General features: G+C 26.2%; 2 protein-coding genes, 1 long non-coding RNA gene and 1 other non-coding gene across 4 annotated transcripts; 2 read left to right on the forward strand and 2 right to left on the reverse strand.

Moving 5' to 3' along the window:
- Positions 1–1,468: 1,468 nt before the first annotated feature.
- Positions 1,469–1,587, reverse strand: LOC122859950. Its single transcript, XR_006374394.1, has one exon. It is a non-coding gene; the product is annotated as a 5S ribosomal RNA (ribosomal RNA).
- An 8,025-nt stretch (positions 1,588–9,612) lies between these two features.
- Positions 9,613–11,399, reverse strand: LOC122859819 (potassium/sodium hyperpolarization-activated cyclic nucleotide-gated channel 1-like). The gene is made up of 3 exons (XM_044163507.1): positions 11,121–11,399; positions 10,887–11,054; positions 9,613–10,813 (listed from the first exon to the last, which is right to left on the reverse strand). The coding sequence occupies exons 1-3, from the start codon at positions 11,351–11,353 to the stop codon at positions 9,613–9,615; spliced, it is 1,602 nt and encodes a 533-aa protein (XP_044019442.1). The 5' UTR covers positions 11,354–11,399.
- A 387-nt stretch (positions 11,400–11,786) lies between these two features.
- On the forward strand, positions 11,787–15,103 carry LOC122859437 (zinc finger protein with KRAB and SCAN domains 7-like). Its single transcript, XM_044163037.1, has 4 exons — positions 11,787–12,076; positions 12,293–12,374; positions 12,506–12,748; positions 12,950–15,103. Exons 3-4 carry the CDS (start codon positions 12,506–12,508, stop codon positions 13,895–13,897), a joined length of 1,191 nt encoding a protein of 396 aa, XP_044018972.1. The 5' UTR covers positions 11,787–12,076; positions 12,293–12,374; the 3' UTR covers positions 13,898–15,103.
- Positions 15,104–16,337: 1,234 nt separating this feature from the next.
- LOC122859440 lies at positions 16,338–17,785 on the forward strand. The gene is made up of 3 exons (XR_006374346.1): positions 16,338–16,415; positions 16,686–16,779; positions 17,206–17,785. It is a non-coding gene; the product is annotated as an uncharacterized LOC122859440 (long non-coding RNA).
- The last annotated feature ends 1,439 nt before the right edge of the window (positions 17,786–19,224 follow it).

A 19,224-nucleotide genomic window follows, 5' to 3' on the forward strand; every position in this document is an offset into this window, starting at 1 on the left:
CTAGTTTTGGGTACCTTTGTTCGTATTCTTGTTGTGGTTGTTGTCTTTGTTGTATTTGATTTTGGTTGTTGTTGATGTAGTTGTTACTGAATGCATTTGCATATGTTACATTTTTTGTGTATCTGTTTATTTTTCTATTTTTAGTTGTGTGATATTTTTATTTATTTTTATTTGGTCGTTAATTGATTTTTGCTAGTTTTATGTAATCACAACCATGATATGAAGCAGGGTGCCCTTTTTTACAGTTAGCACAGAATAATGATGATTTATTAGATTCATTTGTAATTTTACAACCACCAATTTCATGTGATTGTCCACATTTAACACAGCGATAGGCCAGATTGCAGTTAGAACTGGCATGACCTACTCGTTGACATCTTTTGCATTGGAATATATTTGATTTTCTCAACTTTTCCCATTTTACAGGTTGGTATGCTACTGTTTTTATTTTGGTAAGAGGTTCAGTTGGTTGATCAGCCTGGATCTGTATAATATGATGATAAGTATTGGGGTATTTTTTATTAAAATTAACTTTGGTTATTTTGGTTATTATTGTTTGGTTGTCAACAGCTGCTTTCAACTCTTCCAATATTTCTGCTTCACTGAAGTTTCCATCATTGACTCCTTTGAGGACTAAGTTCTTTGGTCGTAATTCTCTTGGAGTGTACGAAAAAAATGGAATTTGTTTTTTTTGTAATACTTCTTTACACTTTGAGTGTGTTTTAGTATTTTTTGTTGTGATTGTTAGGTCATCATTGACTTTACGAAAAGTAATTTCATCTTTTAATATGCCACTGTCAGAACATGCTTTAGCAAGTTCTTTGATGTTGTTGTAGCCCATCACTTCAATAGGCGGTGGTCTTATTTCTTTTCTTGTTGTTGGTGCATTTGTTTTCTTTTTTTCATTATTATTTGTATTTTCAACAGCTGTATCAGTTGTTGTATCTGTCTCCATGTCTTGTGTATTAATATCAAGTGGTTCATATTGATTCATATGATTTGGGATAGCTTCGTCATCAATATCAGGTTTACGTGCTTTTTTTGTTTTTCTTGGTGATGTGAATCCATCACTATCGACCAAGGTCAACTTACGTCTTGTTGAGTTTGATTGCCCAGCTGTTATTTCTGCATCTTGACTTGTTTTGGACCTTTCTTTTTCAAGAAGTGCTTTTATGATTTCTTGGTCTTTTCGAGCGGAGTACGGTCTTCTTGCAGATGTCTCTAATATTTTTTTTATTGCTTGACTACTAATTTTATTGTTCATGAAACTGTTGTTAGCCATTGTGAGGTTATGTCCTCTGGGACAGCCCTCGGCTATATCAAATGTAGGTCTTTCACTTATTGTTTTTGTTTTTTTTATCACGTTTAACGAAAATTAAACTTATTTAAAACTAATTGAAGCATAAATTAATAAAATGTTTGTTGTTTTTCACTCACTATTAATTAATTTATTGATGCAAAAAAATAATGCCAACGGCACGTGGTGTTCCCAAGCGGTCACCCATCCAAGTACTAACCACGCTCAGCCTTGCTTAACTTCAGTGATCGGACGAGAACTGGTGTACTCAAGCCGATATGGTCGTTGGCGAATATAAAAATCTGGATTTTAGTTTTCTCTAACTTGTATACTTTGTCTTCGCTCTAACTTTGTTTTTTTTTTCTATTATTACGGTGTTTTTTTAGTAGTAAACTTTGTAGAAAAAAATTTGAAATTAAAATGGAAATCGTTCCTAAAATACGCAATATTTTTCTTTAAAAAAAAAATTCTGGATTCCAATCAATATAAATTCTTTTTTCCTATATATTTTATTTTAAAGAGATGCCATGCACTCAATAAATTACTCATTAACAACACATGTGTATTTCATGATCAAAATTTTAAAAAATTGCTTTCTATGCAATTATCACTCCAAATTTTTAAATTTTTCCTTCGATAAAAAACTTTTTCAGTCATGAGAATTTTTTTATCTGTGTATAGGTTTAGAAAAAACATGATTTCAAATAAAACAATAATGGCAATATTTTTATAAAACAAAAATATTTCATTGTGTTAATTTCTTTTAATTATTTAAATAATTGAATAATGTTGCTATTTTTTTTCACTCAAGAATTTTATGTTATCACTAAGTGCATAAGTGATAAATCAATCTGTAAATTTTCCTGTTGTTTCTACGAGTTATATATTGTACAAGGTAGAAGTTCAAAAGGTTAGTCAAGATAACAAGTGACTTATTTAGCATGCAAACAGTGATGAAAATATCGTGATGTGCAAAATGAGAATCTAAGTTAAATCAAGGTATGAAAACGAAGACTAAAATAACATAAAAATAAAAAAATAAGAATATAAAGTAAATAGTCTTCCTTTTTTTTTTTTTTTTTTTTTTTTGTCTGGTGTGTATGTCGAGGTCAACAATATACATTCGAATAGATCTCATATGTAATAGTCTACAGAATTGATGTAAAAGAAAAAAATAAAAACGGTAGAAATTAAAATATATTCGAGAGATATTCAAAAATGAGGCAGATAAACGATTCCATGCAAAAAGTGCATGCAACGTAAGATGGATATCCAGCTAGTGGTTTATCATGGCTCCACGTAAAGAGCATTGTGGCTGCTGCATAATATTAACATTAGCAAGGATTAGTAGGCTGCTCGATCCACCAATGGTTGTGGCAAATTGTATCAAACTATCTTACAACTCTTTAACATCTCCTTACACAAAAATAAACATTACAATGTATACAAAATATACAGAAATCTCTTGCATTCATTACTGAAATTTCAGAATTCAGAGGCCTTTGGTTTGGTTTTAAATTTTTTTTTTTTTTTATAAAACAATTTCCTTTTTGCATTAGTAGAATTATACATTTAATTGTGACGATTTTATAGCGTACGATTTCCAATAATACTCAGTGATTTTATTTGAACTACTGACTCTTATTTTATTTTTTTTAAATTAATGTTGTTTAGATAGATATTTTTATAATAATAATAATAATAATAATATAAATATGCCGCTGTCTAATATAATTCTTTGAAAATGATAATGTCTAAGATTGAGTAATTTAGCTGTTCGCTGCTCGATAATAATTATAAATTATATAGGAAATTAATTTATCACCTTGGTGATAAATTCACTAACAATTTTTATCATAGAAGATTTTTTATAAATATGACATTGGTCGTTTTAGTGTGATAAAAATAAAAATTAGATACAGAACAGTTCATGTGCATTTCAAGGCACTTGCAAGTGTTCATGACAACGATTTTTTTAAGCTTCATTTTATAAACATTTACATTATTTAAGATGTCAATCAATAAATTATTTCTTTTAATTATTGTTGACTCAATCACAACTTGTATTAATTATGCAAATGCTAATTATCAGAAACAGTAAACAAAGCAATTAAAAATAAATATCATATAAAACTATAATATAATAAACTCGATCAGCAAAAATTGGTTTAGGAATTCATTATACTCGATAGGTTGCTTTAAATATTTTCTGGGAAACGTTATCAAAATATTTATAGAATGTATATATAATGTATTAGGAAGGTCATGTATAGTGACTAAACACAATTTTAATGGTATTTTTTTAATTTAGGAAGATTTTAAATTGTTTTTGTAAAACAGAAATAGAACGTTTTGTGTTCGTAACAAATATAATTTGATCTGTTTTGTATTACATGTTTCACGAGTCTCAAAAACTTTGTCCAAATTCCATTTGAACAGTTTTTGTTTAATTAAAAAGAAACACATTTTTGGCGTGCTTAGATTGTATTTAAAATCAGTAGAAAAAATAAGAAAGAACAGCTGTACTTATATTTTAAAAGTGATATAGATTGTTTATTTTGAAAGTAGTTGAAAAAATTAATTTCCAGAAAATTATAAATAATGGCATGTGTTTTTTAAAAAAGCTCTAATTTAAAAATAAAATATTTTATCAATATATATAGTGTTTAGGCTGTAAACTTGGCGACAAGTACTTGAGATAATTAACAATAATATGTACCTGAAACATTGATTAGAAAATAAATAAATAAATCATTTAGTCATTATATGCACAAAAAATTAAAAAAAAACATTGTAAAAATATTTTATACAAGTAAATAATTTTTAAATTATATATTCGATTATACACTATTTGAAATAAAAATTAAATCCAATAAATTTTAAGAATAAACAAAAATAATAATTTATGTATTTTTACAAAAATTAATAATTAATGTGTAAGAAGAATATTTTTACAACTTGATATAAAAAAATTAAAAGATAAAATTAAACTCATTATATATAAGTCATGAATAATCTTGGTATTTTTCCAATCATCAAATCAAAGTCACTAGTCTGTCATGATAACGATTATAAGAGTGCAAGTGCATGTAAAAAATATAACCTATATTTTAATCCCCAGTGTATGCAGGTGCCTTTTAATATTAATTATATGGTGACTACTTGTTTCTTTTTTTTTCTTTTATTAGTTTTAATTATTATAATTAATATTTCATTTTTTTTTATTCTTTGACTAAAGTGTAATTGATCAGGCTTATGCATTTATATTTATATGCTTTTAATCCATTTTTTTTTTAAATCCTTTAGAATGCAATTAACTTGATGGCAATCGTTTAATGCTTATCTCAAGAAATTTCGTTTCACTGCGGGATCCGATTTTGGGTGGCTGAAATTTACAAGAGACATATATATATAAAGGTGTGCACAAGCAAAATATAAAGACCGCCGGAATGCATGCATCAATGCCACATTAAGAAAATATATGCGGCAAATTCATAAAAATAGATAGATTCAAAATCCTATTCAATAATTATAATAATAATAATATGGAATTAAAAAAAATTTGTTTGATTATTACTTATTATCACTATTCCGATGTGAACTTTTTTGATGATGTGTGTAAACCCCTGGTGAAAACGATTCTCCAAATGATATTTTTCCGTCAAGAAATTACGGACCGATTTCTTTGGAAAATATTTAGAAAAACTCTTCCAGCTATGTCTATTGTCTCTAAATGAGCCAACTTTTGTGTAATTTGTAAAAATATATTTTTACAAAGCATGTACAAGCCATGAGAGGTCAAACTTTTGACTAATATTCTACTGTTCTTAAAACAGAAAAAAAAATAATTTTATAAAGTAGTTTATGATAACATTGCATTCAATAAATTTTTTTTGTTAGATTGATAATTAATAATGTAAAGTATACAATGAACAGAGAACTATTACCCACCATGCAATGTTTGACTGAAAAATTGCAAAATGTTACATATACGCAAATGGTGAGCAAGTTGCTACCCACATATATATATCTACTTGGAAAACAACACGACGTCGACTTGTTTATGCGCTTGGTTGACCACTTGCCCCTGCTGGCGGCCCAACTAAATCACACCCCGCGGATTTTATATTAAAACAAATAATTAATTCAGATGCTTTAGCCCCTCGGGTGGTCCTGCTTTCTTCTTATTTTTAATCTCTGTCCATTATATTACAATATATATACATATATATATACATATATATATTTCAATACACATGACATACACACGCGGTATATTGCATGCAGCCATATTGCACTTTTGTGTGTTGTCTCTTATTCGTAGACCTCGGATACATTTTTATTTTTTTTTTCTTAAACATCGAAAAATACAATTACCACTCATAAATATATTAGCATCATCTTTTTTTTATTTTTTTTGTCAAAATAAAATTATTCAAACAATTGTAAAATAAATATTAATTATTCAATGCTGTTTCACTTTTTTAAATTTATTATTATCTTAACTCTAAATATTTATTTTTTCTTTTTCGTTGTTTTTTTTTTCTTTTTTTTTCATTACAGTTTATATCTTTAGTATTTGTGAACTATACATAAAAGATGAAAAAGCAAGTTCTTGAAACAACTTTTACAAAGATCCATACAACCCTTTTACTCACAAGCTCATAGTAATTAATGCTCGAAAGAAAGCAAGTTCAAACTCATCAAACTTTTACTCATTTATAAAATGAAATATTATCCATTTTGCTAAATAATAATTAGATTAAATATAATTATTTAAATAATGTATATAATAATAAATTATTAACAAAGCGAATGTTAGCATTTATTTTTTTTTTTAAATAAATTTTCTTCATAATGATTAGGCCAAATGAATATTCAAGTTTTACAACAGTAAAAGCCTTAACATGGCGAGGGAATAATCAAGTGTTGGATGAATTGCAAGTTTATGATGTATCTACCCTCGTTAGTGAAAATTCACGACTCGTATATATGACAGTTGTCAGTTGTCATCATCATATAAATGCAATATATAAATATACAACGTTAAAAAAAAAAAAAAAAAAGCAAATATAAATAACAAACAAAAAAATAACCAAAAGAAAAATAAATATTATGTTTTTTTTTTCTGTTGGTCGACGGAAGTGGTGAATTTTTTTATCTGTCGCGGCAAGGATGATATACAAAGAACACACGTCTGCATGCCCACACGCACACACAATTCCGCGAGCGATAAACGACGACTTTTGCCTCATACAATGATGTTCAATGTGGCGTGACGGAATGATGCGTTGTGGATACCGCCCGTTGGGCAATGCCAGATCCTATGGTTTATATGTATATAAACACTCTCTGTACTCTCTCGCATCGTTTCACCCTGTGTCATTAACCACCACTGTTGACACTGCTTCATAAATGCTTCCATCCACCATCAAAGGACAGACTAAACCATTCTTATCATCATTTTCATTGCCATTAAATAAAAAATAAATGTGTTTTTGTTTTATTTTTTTTACGTAAAGATGTAATAATAATAATAGCAATTTTACTCTTAGGTAAGTGGACAAGTAAATGATTAAATGAATATTTAAACATTTCTTATAACTTTTGCGGAAAAGAAAAATTATTTTTTAAATTTATAAGATTATCTCATCAAAAATAAAATATAATTCATATATATATATGAATAATATATATGACTAACTAATTAAGGTGACTCTATATGCAAAATAATAATTCATATAACTAATTATTGTTTTGGCTACTTTGATAATTTTTTTTCTATACGAAATTATAGTTGCAATAGAAATTTTATGAGCAGATTAAGACTCAAGAGAAAAATAATCTGTCAATAAAATTTTGAGTCTTTTTTTGAAACCCTCGCTGAATTTTGATGGTGAGTGTTTCTGGTGGCACAGGGAAACACTCATTTAAACACTCGCTTTCGTTAAAAGACGCAAAAATTTTATCCCGGGTCTTGAAATAATTATTAATAATATTGAGTTGATTAACATTTCCGACAATAATAAAAATAATAATAATAATAAATGGTAAATAAAAAATCAATAATAAATCTATTATAATACGTTATGAAAATAACATATATAATTTTTTTCTAAATAAATTTATGAAAATATATTCATAGCTGTGTGAATTTATGGTTTTTATATATATATAAGTGAAGAAAAAACATTCTTGAATGTCATAAAAATCAATTGAAAAACGAAAAAAAAATTAAACAAGTTTTGAGAAGTTGCATAATATTTTTCATCGATGATTGATCAATGAACATAATGTCAACAAAAAAAAGTAAATAATTTTTTTGATAGTGAAAGATAATAAAACAAATAAGAAAATTGTAAAAAAATGATGCAGCTATATATATGTACATGAAATAAAAGATGATGTTTATAGTGTATACAAGTTGAGTATAGAGTACAAAGATGAGCTGAGTAAAAGGTGTTGTATGTTTGTGAGGATAAAAACAGAGGGTTAATGTATATATACTGGTAGCCCAAGAGAGTATCGACCCGTTGCCTACATGTACAATGTACATACATGCATACACAAAAGTACTCCGATTGCTCCACAACCGTCTGGATGACACTGTTGATCAAGGATCACCTAGAGGTCTTTATGTCCTTGTTCCTTTCTTCAAACTTGGTAAATCAATTTTTTACCATCAGAAATTAATCCACGACGAATTTATGCGATCGCACTCGAGTATTAATTAATATTCCTGATCATTGATGTCTGTGTTCCAAGTGACCTGACTGCAGCTTTGAGTTTGGCAAATACCTGTATGAAATATAAACAAATAAATAAATTAATCAAATCCTTTAACGATCTAATCCAGTTTTAGTTTTCTTTGAAATTTTTCGATTTTCATATTTTTCTTTGAATTTGTCTTTGAGTACAGGTCTCAATAGTTTTTTGAGTATTTTTTATATTCCTCTCAATTGATTGATCTTTTTTAAATAGTTCAAGACGATACTTAGTAACTGTTACATAATTAAGATCATTTAATTTGAATCTTTTATCAGGATTTTTTTCTTTTACTAAATTATCATTTGTTTTCAATAATAATTCATATTGTTATGTCAATTTTTGTATTTTTTCTTCGTACCAGAAAAATAGTACAAACAACTGATAATTTATAGATTCATCAGTACAACACATTCAGAGTAATAAGTATATATCTAAAAATCTCAACATATAATTTGTCAAAACATTAATGAAAAAATTACAAAGTTAAATTATTTATTAAAATTATTATTTTTTTTTGTTTTTAGAATTTAATAGCAATGACGAATGTAACCATGCTCCCGGTGCAACTTGGACAGTTATGTTAATACACCTCAATTGGTGGTCCAGGCATTTGACGAGTAACGACTTGTATTTAAATACCATCATATATATACAAGCTGTCTCATTCTCATTTCTAATTCAGCTATCAATAATAAAGTAAATGTTTTTTATTTTATTATATTAATATATTATAAATAAAAATAAATGAAATTTCTATTTATATAATTGCATAATTATTGTATTCAATCATGTGATTTATCAAAAAATATATTTCATTGTGTCTGAAGAGATGAAAGTATATTTCATCTATATTATTTTAATTATATAAATAGAGACATTATTTTCATAATGATGACGCTGATGATGATGCAATTTTTATGAAAAAAAAAATTAAATTATATGACAGATATAAGTGGGGTGTGGCTATGTAAACATATGTAGCTATTCAGCTTCCTATTCAGTAGTGTTGAGAATATTGTACCTCCTTCTGTTAAACCATAACTGTTCTACTGTACAGGCGCACCAGCAATATAGAGATAACAATTGATTGCCCGAGGGAAAACTGTGACTCGCCCGCGCATTTACTGTTTCAATATACATTTATAGTAGCAAAAGCACAGTGATAATTTAACATAAACATAGCTTCAAACGATCTTTGCTAATATATAAATGGAGGATCAAGCAAGCGCATTACGAATCAGAGGTACAAATAGTACAATGCGGTCCTGCCCTCGCATTGTCATCGGTTAACCAGTGCCCATGCGTCGATAGCATTGTTTTACTGAAATGGGCGTTACTAAATTTATTTATTTACCATTTGATAAACAATCAAAAATTGTTTTTCATATTTAAATAAAATGATTATTATTATAAAATTAATTTTACTCTGAGTTTTCATAATAATAAAATTCAAATACAAATTATTTTTTCACAAGTCTTTTATATATAATTTAATATGCTTATTGATTTGAAACACGTTATCAAAATATTTTTAAATTAAATTTATTTTAGCTAGCATTTAAAATCATTGTTTTCTCATGTCTTTCCATGGCAATTTTTTTAATTCTTTCCCAAAACATTGGATAAGGATGTATAGTACGTATAAAATCATTTCTTCCTAATTTATATAATTCACATGTTTCAATTGCAATAACAGTTGCAACTCTTTTTTCATTAGGCATAACTAATGCAATTTCACCAAAATGTGAACCATCAACAAGATGACATATTTCTTTTCCAGAATCCGTATATACTGCAACTGTACCAGTTGCAATAAAATACATACAATCACCTGGTTCATTTGCTTTAATAATAACATCATTAGTTAAAAATATTTCTGATTTTAATAATGTTACTATTCTTGTCAATAATGATACAGATAAATTATTAAAAAATGTTGCATTTTCAACTAATTTTCTACATGAATGCATAGCTATTTCCATTTTCATTTGTGATGATATTGTATTTAATATTTCTGTTTCATTAAAATAATAACCTTGATAACGAAATTCATAATATGTTAAATATCTTTTTTGTAAATATTTTGATAATTGTTCATGGCTCATATTTTTTTTAACTTGTCTAATTAATGTTTGATATTTTAATTTTGAGCTATTATCACTTTTAAATAATTGCATTGTATGTCCAATAATATAACAAAGTAATATACAACTAAATATTTGTATTAATATTGCAACTAATTGATCCTCAACAGCATTTGGTTCTTTTGATAAAAATCCAGATCTTGTTAATATTGCAATTGATCTCATTAAACATGTCCAGTATTTTTTTTGATTATCACTTGACCACAAATGATCATTATCAACAGTCCATGATGATCTTAATTCATTATCTGATTGTCCAGAATATTCTGACATAACAGCAACTGGAATAATCCAAGTTATACATGCTAACCAATGAAGACAAATTACTAAAAGTGGTGATAATGTAAAAATTGAAAATAATCTTCTTGGAACATTATATGTCTCAGCAACATGTGATATATATGTGTGCAATGAAAATATTCTAAATACATGAATCATACTTAATAATTCACGTGTTACAATTGATTCATTCCAATTAAATATAAATAATAAATCAGTTGGAAATGATCCAAGAAAATCAGCAAAAAAAGTTCCATAAAAAATATAACGCTTTGTCATTAGTTTCCAATTTAAACAAACAATTCTTTGAGTATCATCAAAGTACCTTTTAAAAAATCATACAAATAAATAATTTAAATTTAAAAAGTTAATTAATATTTATTAAATTATTTCATTACCCAGTTGAAAAGTTTATGATAATGTCAATGCAATCAATAAATAAAGACCAATTTTTCATTATTGTCCAGGATTCAGTTGATGCTCTCAACATATCAAAAGCTGCATTATAAGGTATAAATAAAAAACTTGCAACAAGATTTAATACCATTATAAAATCCCACCAATAACTGAAATAACATAAACAAACAAATAAATGTTTAATAAATTTCTAACTTTTTAATTTGTATTGAAACCTGAATATGCTGAAAGGATGAATAATCCGAGTATGATTACGTAGATGATGTCGTCTTTCATAAATAATTGCACTACGATTTCGTAAATATCTGTGAGCTCTTGGATTCTTAATTGAAGCCAAAAATATTGATTTGTAAAAATTTAAAAACTTCATCCATCTTGTTTGAATTGGTAAAAAAAAAATTTGTTCTGTCTTTAAATCAATTTCACAATCATGATCAGCATACAACATTTTTTTTACTTTTTCCTATTTTTTTTTGTCTATCAAATCAATGCGTCAATTTGTATTTTTTTTTTTTAATAATCCAAACAAATGATAAGTTACTTTTTTATCTCTATAAGATAACAAAATATTTCTTGTTATCTTTTGGTGGAAAGTATACAACTGAAAATAAAATGTCGACTGTTGACAATTCTGCTGCTCTCTAGTAAATAATAATTTCTAGAGATATATATATAACCAATATGGCCGCACCTAGTTTTAAATTTATGACTATATAAAATTTTACAGTGGTGCCATCTAGTGTTATAACAATAACATTAGGCCCATTGGCTTCCATGGATTTTCAATTTTATCTGCGCAACAACCAATGCGCGTCACTTTGATGTCCTTCGCATTTTTTTTCTTCTACCTTGTCAAGTATCTCTTTCTCTATCTCACCCACAATTGTTGACGCTTTTCCACACCTTCTGTCGCGGAAACATAGGACCACTTCCCCATAGACATCACAACAGCATAAAAAAAAAAAAAAAAACGTAAAAAAAAAAAAAATTATACCGTTTTCTGTGTACTGTGTGAATTTTTTTTCTTAAAAATCAATTCGTCTTTATTTTCATCGCTATACATACAATAATATTCAAATAAACTCTGAGTTTGTGTGTTGCATTAATTGAACGTGTATACGTTAAGCATTTACGTTAAAAAAAGAAATGCCGAGTCTTTGAATTTATTAAGGTAGTATTTATTTTGTTATAAGTATATTCTAAAAAATATTATATTAGTTTTTTTTTTTTAATAATTTTTTTTTTTTTTTTTTAAAAGCTGTGCTCGCCATCTTTGGGCCACGGCTTTAGTGGATTTTTTTTCATGAGTTTTTTTTTTTTTTTTTTTTTCTTAATGCTTGAGATCTGCGGTTCTTGATGATTAACCTATAATTTCGTGTCTTTTCAGGGACACAGAATTTTTTATTAAAAAAGACAACCGTGATGACAGAAAAAATTATATATGAACAACATATTATTTCATCAACAATGTAAGTTATAAAATACAATTAAAAGTTTATTATTTATATAAAAAAATATATGTAAATAATTTTTGGAGTATTTTAAATAATGTGCAAGTGAATTTATTTATTTATGTTATTTTTTTGTTGGTTTGGAGCAGATGTTTGGTCAAGTACAAATAAAACAAGAGTATTCTGGCTCAGAAGATAATAGTCAGAATGGTACAAACGGTGTACAAACAGCACCAGAGTATACAGGATTTACAAATCAAGACGTTGAATATATGTATCGACAAATACCACAATTTTGGCAACAAAGTCAAATTCCAACGCTTCATATACCGGATGATATACCAAGCAAAAGTGATCATCAACCACGTTCAAGCATGTCTCATCAAACCTCGGTAAGAATATTTACATATTTTGTTAAAATTTAAATACAATTTTTTTTTTATATTAACAATGAAAAATATACATAAATAAATAATTATAAAAGTAGGTAAAATTATATGATAAATAATTACATTTAATAATTAAATTATTTGTTTATTTTTCATTTTAAATATCAAATAATAAATATAATATGTAAATAAATATTATTTTAGCAATCAGGACAACAAGCTTCATCACCAGCCTACCTTCCACAGCCTATATTTCAATTAAATAATCAAGCTGAAGTACAAGCAATGCTTCAACCATCTCAATCACGTCAACCTCAAGAAAATCAACAAGCACATTTAAGTTCACTAATCAACATTCATCAACAACGTTTACAAATAACTGAAAATAGTAGCAGCAGTAGTAGTACCATACGACCACAAACAAGTCCAACAAAACAAAATGGTCCTGGTAGGCCACCTAAAACAACAACAACAACATCAACAACAAATACAACAAGTAAAAAACTTAAATGTCAATGTGAAATATGTTTTAAAGAATTTGGTCATAAGAGTAATCTTTTTATTCATATGCGTACACACAATGGTGAAAGACCATATAAATGTGCACAGTGTGATAAATGTTTTACACACAGTGGAAATTTGGCAATACATATGCGAACTCATAGTGGTGAACGTCCTTATGCATGTCAAATATGTGGAAAAATGTTTAGTCATTCTGGTAATTTATCAACACATCTTCGTACACATTCTGGTGTTAAACCATATAAATGTAGTATATGTGGTAAAGAATTTCGTCATAGTGGAAATTTATCAATTCATGAAAGAATACATTCCGGTATTAAACCGTTTCATTGTAAAGTTTGTGGAAAAGAATTTTATCACAGTGGTAATTTAACAACACATATGAAAAAACATCCAATTGATAAAGACAATATCAAGTGTGATAGTGCTGAACAACAATTACAACATAATTCAAATGTTATGAGATTGGCAATTAATGCTGCTGCTGCTGCATCAGCATCATCATCATCTGATTCAATTATCAATGTTGGTAATCAATCAGATACAATGAACACTAAATCATCTGATGATGATATCAACAATACAACACCAACGACTCAAACATCCTCGTTTGTACCATCAACAAGTTAATGTTTTAATTTTTTTTTTTTTTCTCTTTATATCTCGAATATATATTTTAATTCTTTTTTTTTTTTTTTTTTTAAATTTTTTTCAACAAGAAAAAAAAATATGTCTTTTAATGTGCTGAATCTCCATAAAGACACAATTGTACTTAATTCCTCTTCCGTTAAATGAAATTTTTCCAATTTACAAGGAAATAAACTATAAGTGGAGAGAATGTGATATACTTTTTGGCTTTTTTTTTTTTTTTTTTTTTTTTTTTTTTTTATATACAGTTAATTATTGAGATTTGATGAGAAGAAAATAGTAACAATAATAATATGGACAACTTAAAGTGTGTGTGACCATTATATTGAAAATAAGATAACGTAAGATGAAAAAAAAAACAAAAAAAAAAAAAAAAAAATAGGAAAAAAAACGTAAAAAAGAAAAAAAAAAAAAAATTATAATGCAGAATTTAAGGATATATATTATATACATATTGATTAATTATGTACAAATTATTGTTTCTGTATCCAGCTCTCTATCCAGTGAAATGGCTTGATTTTTTTTTTTTTTTTTTTTTTGTTCATCTTAGAAAAGTATAAATATAGATTTAAAATATAATAATAACATCGATGAAGGATGATTATAGATAAATAATAATCGATGAATTTTAAAAATTTGTATAAAATAATAAGGAGGAAAAAAAAGAAAAAAAAAATCACAGAGGTTTAATTGGTGCTTTGATAAAAGTGAAAGCACAAACTTCTTAAATATATATTTTTTTTTTTTTTGCTTTTTATTAAGTGTTGAGCTAAAGCTAGTTATCAAGTTTTTTTAAACTTAAAAAAAAAAACCAGACAATTTTATATCGTACGTGTTAGTATTGTTTTTTTTTTGTTTTTTTTGTTTTAATATTGGAAGTAAGAAAAAGAGTCACATTTTCCCCTCGATATAGTTGGAATTTTTTTCTTTGTTTTAATAAATCCTTAAAGTATATACACACATTACTAATTTATAAATCAGCACGTTATTATGGCGCCAATGACAACGGGTGTCAGGGGTTTTTACGGTGTTGGTCTGTAACGAAAAACATATATGTATATGCCTTTCGCATTAGAACGTACATTCCTTTGGTGTTTACACACTCAGATTAATTCTGATTGCCGGATAGTTACGCTCAACATTAAATTTTAAATATTAAATTTTATTAAAACCCCAACAATTCATGGAGATCACACATACATATAAATGACAATTATTATTTGAGAAAAAAAAAAAAAAAAAGAGAAAATTTTTTTAATTAAAAATAAAAAGAGAATAATAATATGCCTCATTATTATTGATAGAATCATGTATGAATAAAAAAAAATTATTATGTTATTGATAAATTACAATTGATCATTTTTAAAGGAAATAAAGTATCAATATTTCAATTATACTTTGCAATATTTCCAGTTATTTAAGACAAAAAAAAAATATAAATATATGTATAAATAAATATTAAAGAAAAAAAAAAAAAATTTTTTTAATTAAATACGATATAAAAATAGATTGAAAGAAAAAAAACAAGACAAACAAAATAGATATAGTGTCATAAAAAAAAACGATTTTGTCGCGTGGCGTTTATTTATGACAACCTGTTGCTTCATAATCGTATACATTCATATTGACTAAATTTGTTGTCACATTGATAATAACATTTGATATGTTTGATAAAAATATTCAAGTAATATGAGATATAATTCATTAAACTTGTAAATTTATTTCAAATATTTCATTTAATTTATCTCTTATATTATTTTAACGAAAAAAAAAAAAAAAGCAATTTAAAATATTCCATATTTTTTCTTTTTAATGTTTACTGATATAATTATTTAACTATCAGTTTTTATACTATGAATTTTATTATTTCATTATATTCCAGCTTTTTACCAATAAATTTTTTTTTTTCTCTTCAAATAAGAAAAAAGTAAAAAATCAAAAATAATACAACCGTGTTTATAAAATTTACAAATTGAAATAAAAAATATTGTGAATAAACTTAAATAATAACTTAATATATTTATATGCATTATGTCACATGTTAAATCAGCTGATAATTCACATTTGATTCAGATAGCAAAGTGAATAAACTCGAATCAACTCGGTAACAAGGTTGAGAGAGTGAGCAACGCAACTATTTCTTTTTTTTTTTTTTTTATATATTTAATATTATTTATTTATTTATTTTTTGTTCATCTTTACTAGATTGCGTGTGCCTAAAAAAAAAAAGAACCAAATGGTATGATGTGCAGCAAAAATGAAATAAATAAGTGAAAAAAAAGGGCACAATTGCAATAAGGCAAACGAATTCTTGTAATGCCCCAGGGAGGTTACCAGGTATATACCAGTAGATATAAAAAAATAAATAAATTAATTCACCTCAGGCATATATATACATGTATACACATCGTGAAGACTCATCATTGAGTCTGGACCCGCACTCAAAGAAGAGTCCAGTGATGCTATTTTCAGCTCGACCAGTTTGCGTTACCTGGACGTGGTAAGTATAAAATAAATAAAAAAAAAAACCAACAGTACAAATCCAGCAAATGAAAATGAACAATATATATAAATTCTTTTAAATAATATAAATTGTTATATATTAATGGGGATTGTACATTATGTATGAGCAAATGAACAAGACAAGTAAATCATTTATCATTATAAAAAAAAAAAAAAATAATACAAATATTATTTAATTGGTTAATTAGTAGAAAAAAAAAATTGTTATGTATTTAAATTTTAATACCACATTTATATTTTTTTTTAGGGATGGACGTTTTCTATCTAAAGAAAATTATGAGGAATTTCGTTGTTGAAATTATCATTTGATTCGATATTTATTTAAAAAATACTCAACACAGGTAATTATGAAGATACAAAAAAATGATCTCCCAAAAATCACTAAATTCTAGAAAAATTATGTCGACATAAGTAAATGATAAAAACCATAAAAACACATTGGTAACTTTGTCTTTACATTTCACTAATATATAGTTTGAATTAATATAAAAAAAAAAATTAGTTTGTTTTAATATTTCTCGTTAATACTTTGATGGTGCATACGAGATTCGACTCAGTATACAAGAACTGTATATCTCAGGAATAAAACTTTTGACTAATATTGTGTGGGCCATCCTTAAATCAACAAAATAAATTCATGCAATTTTGAGTTAATCTTTAAATTAACTTTCGCATGAATAACAAGATGAATGGCATGAGTGCATATGAATTTTATTATGATAATAAAAAAAAAAAAAAGATGATAATTTTTATTTTTTATTATAAAGGAAGAAACGAGTTCTCTTTGATTGAGCATGGACCTTTGAGGTCGCAATTCTCCAAGAATAATATGGCTGACGATGGCTGATGTAAAGAAGAAGGAAAAAAAAATTTTAAAAAGGGGTATACATATAAAGATATTGGTAAAGAAGACAAGAAGCAATGGGGTCGTTGTGTTTCACGATCTTTGTGACTTGGTTCAGCAAAAAGACTGTTAGGCTTGATAGGACTGCAGACTCCGCAAGTGGATATACATATATATACATTGTAGGTATATATAGATATGTTTTTATGTACACACGAGTAACGAACCTGTAAAGAAAAACAGTCTGGTCTCAGTATAAAAAAAAAAAAAAAAATTAAACATTTTTTTAAAGTTGTTTACTACCTGGCTCAGTCTTGGAAGGTGGCGATAAATAACCGTGCTCGTGCCTTTTGCATCTTTTTATATTTTTTTCATTGGGAAACCAGGCTAAACTTAGCTTGTGCAATTCCTTCAAGGTATCATCATTATAATCTTCGTTTTCTTCTTCTTCTTCTTCTTCTTCACGTTCTTCTTCACCTTCATGATCATCATCATCTTCTTCATCCTCCTCCCCTTTTTTTTTTCTTTCATATTCTTCTTTATTCCTATAATTCTATATTGCTGGTAACTTGATTTTCATATAAAAAAAAAAAAAAAAATTACCGTATTATTATTCATTTTATTTATTTTATTTTTAGCTTTTAATTTACTTGCAAATAAAATATAAATATATACATATTTCTCTTTGCTTGATATTAAAACTGTAAAATTAAAATTTTTTATTTTGAGATTTATAGAAATTATATTGTTTTTTTTTTTTAAATACTGTATGTATTTAATGTATATGCAAAATGAAAATTTAAACTTTCTCTATACATGCGTATATATAGAGTATTTTTTTAACATAACTTTCTAGGATGAACAATTTGTACAGTTTATTTATAAACTTGTACCTGGGTATTACCGTAGATCATATAGAGTTAGAGTTCCCGTTTGAACAAAATAAAAAATAAAAATTGTTTTATTTGTTTTAATCTTGAATTTCTATAAATCAGTTAGCAATTATAGTTAATTTTTTTATTTTACAAAAACTATATGAAAAATTTTATATTTAAAAATAATAGTTTATTGTAATTTTGACAATTAATTACTCTATGTATTCTATGAAAGTGTTGAATATTTGTCAAGGACGTATTTATTAATAAATAACTATTTCGCACTTGTATGATATTTATATATATATATTTGTACGTAACGTGCTTAACTGCTTTTAAGATTTACTGGTTTTTTTAATGAAAATAAAAAAAATTGCAATGAGTACTAGCACGAGTTATTTAAATAGGAAAAATTTTAAGATTAAACCAGGTAATAAATTAACTTTAAAAATGTGTAATATTTTATATGCAAACCAACTGTTGTTCTTGTGTATAGGTGAGTTATGATTGTGTACATAAGCTATATCTATACATAAGATACAATGAATATATATATATCCACAGAGTCAAAATTTTTATCCAATCCTATACAGTTTTTATTCACGAATAAGTCACAAAAAGTTTATTGAAACACAACGACCTGCAGCGTGTCTTTACGAATATATTTATATGTTATACCTTGTAAGATTTTTTTTTACTTCTTCTTTACATTAGTTAATTTTTAGCCATATTTTTCTTGGAGAATTGTGTTGTCGAGGATGATGCTCAATTTTTAAATTATGTTTTTTTCTTTATAATAAAAATAAAAATTATCATGTTTTTTTTTATTTTTATTACCATAATAAAATTCATATGCAATTTCATGCCATTCATCTTGTATATGTTAAAAGTTAATTTAAAAAGATTAACTCAAAATTGCATGAATTTATTATGTATGATTTAAGGATGGTCCACACAATAGTCAAAGTTTTATTCCTGAGATATACGGTTATTAATAATAATAATATGATAGAACATCTAATATGACCATAATAATAATAATAATAATAATAATGATAATAATGCTT

This window comes from Aphidius gifuensis, linkage group LG6 (genome assembly GCF_014905175.1).
Source record: "Aphidius gifuensis isolate YNYX2018 linkage group LG6, ASM1490517v1, whole genome shotgun sequence".
Lineage (NCBI taxonomy): Eukaryota > Metazoa > Arthropoda > Insecta > Hymenoptera > Braconidae > Aphidius > Aphidius gifuensis.

Bases quoted from the DNA above. Each gene is read 5' to 3' on its own strand.
- LOC122859437 (XM_044163037.1), top strand. From the start codon at position 12,506: ATGTTTGGTCAAGTACAAATAAAACAAGAGTATTCTGGCTCAGAAGAT. The intron at 12,749-12,949 runs GTAAGAATATTT...ATATTATTTTAG, and splicing joins GCATGTCTCATCAAACCTCG to CAATCAGGACAACAAGCTTC.
- LOC122859819 (XM_044163507.1), bottom strand. From the start codon at position 11,353: ATGTTGTATGCTGATCATGATTGTGAAATTGATTTAAAGACAGAACAA. The intron at 11,055-11,120 runs GTTTCAATACAA...ATGTTATTTCAG, and splicing joins CATCCTTTCAGCATATTCAG to TTATTGGTGGGATTTTATAA. The intron at 10,814-10,886 runs GTAATGAAATAA...ATTTTTTAAAAG, and splicing joins ATCATAAACTTTTCAACTGG to GTACTTTGATGATACTCAAA.